At 36.7% G+C, this 10,191-nt stretch overlaps 1 protein-coding gene across 3 annotated transcripts; it reads left to right on the top strand.

Annotated features, from left to right (window-relative positions):
• Positions 1-889: 889 nt before the first annotated feature.
• Positions 890-8,957, top strand: LOC103339001 (Pentatricopeptide repeat (PPR) superfamily protein). 3 transcript variants are annotated; one of them, XM_089042231.1, is made up of 12 exons: positions 890-1,298; positions 1,498-1,538; positions 1,634-1,784; positions 1,893-5,098; positions 5,254-5,438; positions 5,518-5,766; positions 6,154-6,225; positions 7,231-7,281; positions 7,712-7,806; positions 8,319-8,415; positions 8,504-8,577; positions 8,695-8,957. In XM_089042231.1, the coding sequence occupies exons 2-4, from the start codon at positions 1,531-1,533 to the stop codon at positions 4,992-4,994; spliced, it is 3,261 nt and encodes a 1,086-aa protein (XP_088898357.1). In that variant the 5' UTR covers positions 890-1,298; positions 1,498-1,530; the 3' UTR covers positions 4,995-5,098; positions 5,254-5,438; positions 5,518-5,766; positions 6,154-6,225; positions 7,231-7,281; positions 7,712-7,806; positions 8,319-8,415; positions 8,504-8,577; positions 8,695-8,957. The 3 variants fall into 3 exon arrangements, with proteins under 3 accessions (XP_088898357.1, XP_088898359.1, XP_088898358.1); XM_089042233.1 differs by having other exon boundaries at positions 1,498-1,533; XM_089042232.1 differs by lacking the exon at positions 7,712-7,806.
• The last annotated feature ends 1,234 nt before the right edge of the window (positions 8,958-10,191 follow it).

Below are 10,191 nucleotides of genomic sequence, written 5' to 3' on the forward strand. Positions count from 1 at the left end.
ATACCTGTAAATGTGTATAGGTACATTATTTGGAATAGATAATTATGTACACTTTTCATACTAGGTAAATTATGTTTTTCATAAAACAAACAAGTAATAGGTACATTATTCTTTCAAAGGTTTTTTAGGTTTTAGACATTAAAAAATTTTCACTTTTGGAAAAAGCCAAAGCTTTTTCAAAAAAGACAAAAAAACCACTTAACTTTCAAATCAAAGACATGCAAATGTATTGGATTCCTTAGAAATCTAAAAATAAATACAGGCATTTTCGTCCATTTTTGCTTCTTTTAAAATTTTTCTCTCTCCTTTTGCTTTTTCCAAAATGTCCCTTTTTTCAACATAATTAGTATAATTAGTATGTACAGTTTTATTCATAAACAATTATAAAGTGGATTATTAGTCATGTATAATTCATAAAAAGAAAATAACATAAACATTTTATTAAACAAACCGATTACCTAAATTTGAATTTATTGTTAAATTTTTTTTAAAATGTTTCAAAATTAATTCCTACATCCATTACAACCATTTGGAGATCTTTCCAAATTCAACATCTGTCATTATATACAATCCAATTAAAAACTGTTTTCATATTGATTCCTACATTAATATACAAAATGCAATGATGGCTTAGTTGAGGGTATTTTTGGAATCTGAAAAGTACAATAAATCAGATTTTATGCTTAATTAGGTAACTTCTGAGTTGAATCCTAGTCATGGTTTTTACTTATACAAATTGGGTATTATTTATAGGAACAAAAAGTGAAGGGTTTTAGGTACAGCAAATTGAATTTGAAGGGTGTAAGCCAAATTTACAATTATTATTAAGAGAGATTCTTATTTAAGTTAAGAATTGGACAAAAAGATGAAAGTGCGAATATGAAAATAAAATAAAATTTAAGATAATAAAAAAGATGAAGGTGTGAATATCTTAAACCTCAAAGCCATACCGCCGCTGATACCCGCATCCCTCCCTCCTTCCATCCATCATCTTCTGCAACTGCAACTCTGCAAGTGTGTGGTTGTAAAGTGATCAGAGCGGAAGTGGCTACAAACCTACAACCCTACAACCCTACAACCCTACAACCTACAAACAAGAAGGGAAGATGGGAGAAATTACAGCGAAACTCCAAGGAACTGCCCTGTTGGTTGTAACATATGTTTCTTGTTTGTTTACTGTATTTAGTTTCTTACTACTTCCTGGTGGTGCTGATGGTTTCATTTATGTACAAAGTTACATCAGAAGTCAAACAACACTAGGACTGTGATTTCTGTTCATTACGTATCACCATTTCCAGGTAAGCCCCTCTCTCTCTCTCTCTCTCTCTCTCTCTCTCTCTCTCAATCTTATTGAATTCTATTGACTCTCAGTTTGGTTTTGGTTTGGAAATTAGCACTGTTCCTTAGCTTTTACCAATATATTTCATTTACCACTCTCCAAAATGGTATGATATGGCAATGTCTGAGAAAGCATATAATTTGGTTTCACATTTGCAGTTAATGGGTTCTTGAGAATCATACAACCAGAAAATGGTGAGGTGATGCAATAGAATTGTGCTTGACTCTATCATCTATTCTCCTTGCGTTCCATCCCCATTCCCATTCCCATTCTCATATACCAGTTCCATGACAGTTCACAGATGAGTGGGTCTGGGTGTCTCAGATCCTTGATGCTCACTCTAAACCAATTCCCTGAGCCTCTGTTTTCCCATCGCTTCCCGCATCATTTCAGAAACCAACTCACTCTCACAACGAAACCCACCTCATTTATCAATCCTCACAAGGTAATCATTCTCTCTTTCATAATTCTCTTGTGCACCAAACCAATCGCCATCTTTTAATGTCTTCTGGGTCTTCTCGTTTTTCTCTTTAATGTTTAAAATTTTCTGCAGTGCTTTTGTGGGAATGTCACAAGGTTGAGCTCGGCAGAATATAGTAATGCAGCTGCGAAAGCCCATATCTTCGATGGTAGTTTAGTTCATCAAAATGAAAGTAATCCAAATGGGATTGAATTCCTGCATTCGGTGGAAGCACATTGCGTTCGTGCTAATTGTCAGACTTATATTTGGCTTTTAAAAGGGTGCTCAAGTTCTGGGTTCTTGTTAGATTCTAAGAAGCTTCACTCTACGATTCTGAAGCTGGGTTTCGATGCAGAACAGGTAATATGTGATGGCCTCACTGATGCTTATCTTGCCTGTGGTGATTTAGATGGTGCGGTTAAGGTTTTCAATGACATGCCCCGCAGAAGTTCATTTTCATGGAATAACATAATTCATGGGTTTCTTGCAAAGAAGTTGACCAGCCACGTATTGGATCTCTTTTCTCGAATGATAGCAGATAATGTGCATCCTGATGAGACCACATTTGCCCGTGTTTTAAGGGCATGTGGTGGGGGTAATGTCCGTTTCCAATATGTTGAACAGATTCATACAAGGATTATATGTCATGGTTTTGGTACTAATTTGCTCGTATGTAATCCCTTAATTGATTTGTATGCCAAAAACGGGTATGTGGATTATGCTAAAAAGGTCTTTGATAAATTATATCCAAGGGATAGTGTTTCTTGGGTGGCCATGACTTCTGGTTTATCTCAGAATGGACGGGAAAAAGAAGCAGTTCTCTTATTCATTCAGATGCAAACATCAGGAATTTTACCCACTCCGTATGTATTCTCGAGCGTACTAAGTGCCTGCACCAAAATAGAGTTATTTGAGATGGGAGCACAGCTGCACGGCCTTATTTTCAAGGGGGGATTTTCTTGTGAAACATATGTATGCAATGCACTTGTGACATTATATTCCCGCTCAGGGAACTTCATATCTGCTGAAGAAATTTTCAAAACAATGATCCACAGGGATGCAGTATCTTATAACTCACTGATCTCTGGGCTAGCTCAGCGTGGGTTTAGTGATAGAGCATTGGAATTGTTCAAAAGAATGCAGATTGATTGTTTGGAACCAGACTGTGTTACAATTGCTAGTCTTTTGAGTGCCTGCGCAGATGTTGGTGCTCTGCATAAGGGAACTCAACTCCACTCACTTGCAATAAAAGCGGGAATGTCATCAGATATCATCCTCGAAGGCTCTCTGCTTGATCTTTATGTGAAATGCTCTGATGTGCAAACTGCCTATGAGTTTTTCCTTACAACAGAGACAGAAAATGTTGTCCTGTGGAATGTGATGTTAGTTGCTTATGGTCAGCTAGATGATCTTAATGAATCATTTCATATTTTTAGGCAAATGCATATTGAGGGCATGAGTCCTAATCAATACACCTACCCTAGTATTCTGAGAACCTGTACCTCTGTCGGGGCTCTCAATTTAGGAGAACAAATACATACTCAAGTCATAAAAACTGGTTTTCATTTCAATGTTTATGTCTGCAGTGTGCTTATTGATATGTATGCTAAGCATGGGGAATTGGATACTGCCCTGAAAATTCTCAATAGACTCACTGAGGATGATGTTGTGTCTTGGACTGCTATGATCGCAGGGTATGCACAGCATGATTTATTTTCGGAATCTCTTATACTTTTTGAAGAAATGCAAAAGAGAGGAATTCGATCTGACAACATAGGATTTTCAAGTGCAATAAGTGCATGTGCTGGTATTCAAGCACTCAATCAAGGAAGACAAATTCATGCTCAGTCGTGTGTCTCTGGTTGTTCAGATGACCTGTCAGTCGGAAATGCACTTGTTACCCTGTATGCCAGATGTGGTAGAATATGGGAAGCATACCATGCATTTGAGGCAATTGATGCTAAAGATAATATATCATGGAATGGATTGATATCTGGGTTTGCACAGAGTGGGTACTTTGAGGAAGCACTGCAGGTATTTAATCGGATGAATAAAGCTGGAGTAGAAGCTAATTTGTTCACATTTGGCTCTGCAATTAGTGCTGCTGCTAATTTAGCAAATATAAAACAAGGAGAGCAGATCCATGCTGCAATTATAAAAACTGGGAAGAATTCTGAAACTGAGGTTTCCAATGCTTTAATCACATTGTACTCAAAGTGTGGTAGCATTAATGATGCCAATAAAGAGTTTTCTGAAATGCCTGAAAAGAATGAGATTTCTTGGAATGCCATGATTACTGGCTATTCTCAACATGGGCGCGGTGTTGAATCAATACATCTATTTGAGGAGATGAAACAACTTGGTATAGCGCCAAGCCACGTCACATTTGTGGGAGTACTTTCAGCCTGTAGCCATGTAGGCTTGGTAGATGAAGGGCTTGGTTACTTCGAATCCATGAGCAAAGAGCACGGGTTAGTGCCTAAGCCTGAACATTATGCTTGTGTTGTTGATCTTCTAGGGCGAGCTGGTTCTTTGAGCTCTGCAAGAAAATTTATAAAGGAGATGCCAATGAAACCAGATGCAATGATTTGGAGGACGCTCTTAAGTGCATGTATAACTCATAAGAACACAGAAATTGGAGAGTTTGCTGCCCATCATCTTCTGGAACTGGAACCTGAAGACTCAGCAACTTATGTTCTCCTATCAAATATGTATGCAGTAGCAGGAATGTGGGGTTGTAGGGATCAGACGAGGCAATTAATGAAGGAAAGGGGTGTGAAGAAAGAGCCTGGTCGTAGCTGGATTGAGGTAAAAAACTCAGTTCATGCATTCTTTGTTGGTGACAAACTGCACCCGCTTGCAGATAAGATTTATGAATTCTTAGGGGATTTGAATGAGCGGGCAGCTGAAATTGGTTATGTTGAAGACCGCTACAACCTTTGGAATGAAATAGAGCAGCAGCAGAAAGATCGAACAGAGTATATTCACAGTGAGAAATTGGCAATCTCTTTTGGCCTACTCAGCTTATCTAATACGATCCCTATACGCGTAATTAAGAATCTTCGTGTTTGTAATGATTGCCATAATTGGATCAAGTACATGTCAAAGATTTCGGATCGAACTATCATAGTACGGGATGCTTATCGTTTTCATCATTTCAAAGATGGTGTGTGTTCTTGTAGAGATTACTGGTAAGATTGTCAAAAGCTTGCCAGAATCCATGTTTCCATCGAGGATTTCAAATCACTTTATTGTCCTATGATTGAGTCGATTCAAGTTTCCTCCAATAGAAGACCATGGTATGAACTATAACCAGCAATTTCCTTCTATTGCTATTTGCACAGAATTTTAGGGACCATGGCTCGTTAAATCTTTAGTGACTGTTAGCTAGTGACATGTTTTAATAGGTCTATCTAGAACTATAGCATGTTAACTCTTAACGTACTTTTATCAGACAAACAAAAACAACGCTTCTGTCATGTGAACTAGCTTGGATATTTGGACCAGTTCAAATTTCCGTGACCAATTTCTGCCAGCTACTGCCGCTTTTTGGAATTTGAATTTTTAAGGACTTGGTGACAATTGTTGATGCTCACTCCAGGAGATGACTGTCTTATTTATTTTTAAAGCCCTGGAAAAGTAAGTCGGATACTGTTCTTTTCTTCAAGGTTCTTCAACTTTTTAAGCTAGAATATGATTTATTTATTTTTGTCACAAGGGGTAAAGAAAAGAAGTAAGCTTGGACCAAAAGAGGGCCTGCCACCTGCAGCATCCTGGAACAGAAACACTTGGAGACCAGCCAGAGGCTGATGGTGGATTTGTAGTTCTATCATGATTGAGGCTAACATTCACAAACCAATTGGTGTGGAAGGCCCTGCGAGAATATCGTATCTACAGTTTACTTGGTTGCAGGCTGGATCTCAGGCAAATTGCGTTGCAAGCTTGGAATGCAGAATACAACCCCAAGGTACACAAGACTTTGTGTATAATTAATTTCTTTAGTGTATTGACAGTTGAGTTGAGTGTTGGTAGCTCACTCTACCGAAATATGTTATAGTGCGTTCTTTAGGCAGTAGTTGACTCAGATGCGATGCTAATACTCAAAGTAAAGACTGACTTTCTTTGCTGAGTCCAGCATTCAGTGATTCCTGAGCCTCCTATAAAATTGGTTTAATTTCTGTCGAACTCTCTCTCTCTCTCTCTCTCTCTGTCTCTCATCCCCCTGGAACAAACACATGGATCTATCTCCGGAAAACTTAAATTGTGTCAATAACATACAATGACTTATTTTCTGGTGCTTTAGACATTTAGGAGAATTGAGTACTAACTTCTTTTTAATTGAATGTTCTTGCAGCGTTTTGCCGCCGTCATTATTAGAATAAGGGAACCAAAAACTACAGCATTGATTTTTGCCTCTGGGAAGATGGTGAGCTCTCCAGAAATTTCTGCTATTCAACTTGCTGATAACTGCATGATTTCATTTCAGCCATTCCTAATTTTGTTTCTTTAAATTTTTTGGAACTGGTATGCTTTTGAATCTCTCAGGCTCCTGTTCAGTCCCACCTTTGAAGCCATATGAGATCTGAAAGAACAGTTTATCCTACTTCTTGTTATGTTTTTCATATCATAATCCAATTGATTGTGCTATTATCTGTTGACATGTCTATTTGGGTACTGTTCAGACATGATTATGTATTTGTTGATATGTGTTTGGAACTCCACATACATGACTGTGTTAATTGTCATGCTAAGTATTAGTAATGTATTTTGCCTTTTTCTTCGCCATAAATTCCTGTTTTTGTCATCAGCTAATTTTGATAATTAAGTCTAAATTGAAGCTTATGTTTGATATTGGTTCTGGTTATCTGGATTGCATGTTTTGTCAAAAATTTACAGTACCTTGAAGCTGAAATTGACAACTTTTGATGCTCAAGATGGCAAGATATATTTGTTTCTATGTGTTTTCCTTTTGTTAGAAGTTTAGGTCTTGCATGGTCTATATGCGTTTTCGCTATTTAGACTCCCCACTATCTTGGCCACCTTGTATTTTATTGTCTTACAGCAATAAATTTTTTTTCCTAAAAAAAAGAAAATTTCAAATGTCGTGTACATAGTAGAATTGGCTTTGAATTAGTTATCACGTTTTGAAATTATGTTTTCAGTCTCTTTTATTGGAACTACCATAAGTCATGGGTGGTTGGTCAATAATTTCATAAGATCCTGTTTTTGCACACCTGCACTTCTGCGGCTAAAACTGGCTTTAAAAAATTTACTTATGCAACGCTCGTTGATTACTGCATTGCATTCTCATGACCCCTTGAACGTGATAAGCCCCCCCTCCCTTTTCCCTCCTGCCTTGTTTATAATTTAAATTTTGACCATTATACCTTTTTTGCCGCTGTTTAAGATGTTTAATCTCTCTGGTACTCAGGTATGCACGGGCACGAAAAGTGAACAGCAATCAGAAGTGGCAGCAAGGAAGGTACATGTTGCATGCTCCTCACAGATTGTTACTATTATAAAAAAAAATAGTTCTATATATATATATATATATGGGATTTTTCATATATTTTGATGTGTTTTTAGGCATAGTAGAGTGACAATGGACTTTTACCCTTGTTTACTTAAAAAGATTTAGTATCAACCTCAAGTACTGTGAGTCTGTGATGGAAAATAATTTGTCCTTTGTTACTGGTCACAATCAGGAGTGGTCATTGGTGATTATCCTTTACATAATTATCATTTCATTTAGTTAGATTAGTGAATCTTTAAAAGGTTGCAAGGGCATATACATATATATATATATATATATCTCTCTCTCTCTCTCTCTCTTATAAAACCATTTAGAGCAAGTACCCTTTATATTTTATATTTTTGATTGTTTTGTTAATACATGCTTTTATGAGTATCAGGATTTCATGATTCAAAATATTGTTGGCTCCTGTGATGTTAAATTCCCTATAAGACTTGAGTGTCTTGCATACTCTCCCATGGGGCCTTTTCAAGTGTAAGTCAAGACTGTTTGTCCCAGGATTTTGTATTTCATGTCAGTACTTGATGTAATTTTTAAGCTTTTTATTTTGTGTGTATTGTTTTTGTTTTCCCTTTCATAATTCTTGTCTATTGACTATCTGTCCTGGGCATCACACATCCTAGTGATAAACAAATGCTTGCTGGAAAATTCTGTAAATTCATTCATGTCCCAAAATAAAGGTTTACAAGCCTACTTAAGAAGCTCTACTAGCCTGACTACTAAATGTAATTCATGACTCCCTCTCAGAAATACAATGAATCCATACATACATTCAACCAATACAAGGACTACTATATTTTTGCCCAATACATGAATCCTAGACACAACCCTTACTTTGAAACAACATTATGATGCGACAATGTATGTGGCCACCTGAATCATAGGGAACAAACAGATTTTGGCAGTTTAAAATTTTGACTAAATGATCGACCTAACAGGCTGAAAAATTCTGCTGTCATGCTTTATGTTGTGTTATGTTGGTGCAGTATGAGCCGGAACGTTTTCCAGGGCTGATCTATCGCATGAAGCAGCCAAAGATTGTTCTTATATTTGTCAGGGAAAATTGTTATTATGGGTGCAAAGGTGATTTGCTTTTTCTTGTCCACTTCCTCTAGTTTATTTCTCCTGCATTTGCAAATAGAGATTTTTTTAATTTGATTGTCTTTCTTAGGTAAGAGAGTTCACGTATAATGCCTTTGAGAACACATCCCCTGTCCTTACAGAGTTCAGGAAGGTCGAGCAATGGTGTGTCTCCCTCACTCCCAAGAGCAAAAACAAAAAATCTGTTGCTTGATGAAATCTTAATTTTGGATGTTTTTCTAGCACTATATTGCTAATTGGTTTCTCTTATCTTATTCTTAGATCATACTTACTACACATGTTAGCTGTTGCTGGCAGGCACATCTCTCAACGTAGCTCCGGTGCTGTCATTGGCAATTAACATTGCAACACATTTTTAGTTTTTAGTTTTTGTTTGCTTATTTTCTGGTTGGGTGTAGAAAGAAAGGGTTCAGATTTACAGTGTGAAAGCTTCGTTTTCAGTGTGGCAGATAAGCCAGGATTGATGAGATTGTGATCCCGGAGTTCATAAATAAGAACTTGCAATTTTGATAGTAGAATAGAAACTCCACTTGTTGGAACTCATTCTGCTGGCCTAAGTTTGCAATTTGTGGATATCAATAGAAGAGTGACAAAAAAAAGGGAATTAAATTAATAAAAGCTTTGCATTAGTGGAGGGAGAGGGAGAGAGAGAGAGAGAGAGCAGTATTCGGGTCCCTGCAGTCGCCTTCCTGTTACCTAATAATAATATTGAATTACTACTAATAAATGCTTAGTAATAGAGAATCAGTTCCATCTAATTACTCCCCCTTGGGTTTTCTCAAGTCCCTGATTTGACTTCACATTAAAGCTAAACTGAAAGTACTTAAATTAAGGATTGGTTACATATTTTAATTTCGGCTGTTGGATTGCATTTGTTAGATGTGTTGGTAAATTTAATATGCAACATACATGCAATTCAACGGTCGAGATTAAAAATATGTAATCAATCTTTAACATTAAATACTTATTGGAGAATCTCCCCTCTATATTGTCTCTTTATTGCTGTTTCTGGCATATATCTATATTGTCTCCTTATTGCTGTTTCTGGCATATGCATTGTTGTACGGTTTGAATGTTGGCCTCAACCCTAAGAGAATAACTTTCCTTCGTTCCAAGGTTAGCCTTAATCGTATGAGTAACTTTCCTTCCTTCAAAGGTTAGCAGTGTCGTGTTTTCCAATTTAGCCAATTCTATATCCAATTTGATAGTAAAATTTAGTTTCTATATGTAACCAAACATTACATGCCAAACCGAAACCAAATCAAACCATTGGTCAATTTAAATTTGACTCCCAAATTCAATACAAAAACCACCCCCCATTGAAGTACATCATCACATATACTTTGCATGTTACCAAAACCATTCACAAAATTGAGCCTTTCATAAAACATTGATTCTACCTTTCATCCTCTTAGAGGAAAATAATCCAAAACAAGTATATTTTGATGAGAGCAAACATAAGCTAATGTTTCTAGGTAGCACATTTGTCATATAATACAAAAGAGTAGAACATTTGCAATATTAGCCCTCCATCATACAACACATGTTGTACCACTAAGCCGCATAACTGATACATAGGATGTATTTTTGAAGAGTGGTGATTTCCCCACTCCTTTTTATCATATTTTATCCACTTACACTCCTTTTTTATAACTAAAAAGGAGTGTAAGTGGATAAAATAGGAGTGGGAAATCATTGCCCTTTTTGAAAGGTGGATAAAGATGGATATAATATGTAATAACACTGTTTGGGCCTAAA

Source organism: Prunus mume, linkage group LG8, assembly GCF_029339155.1.
Source record: "Prunus mume cultivar Tortuosa linkage group LG8, ASM2933915v1, whole genome shotgun sequence".
NCBI lineage: Eukaryota > Viridiplantae > Streptophyta > Magnoliopsida > Rosales > Rosaceae > Prunus > Prunus mume.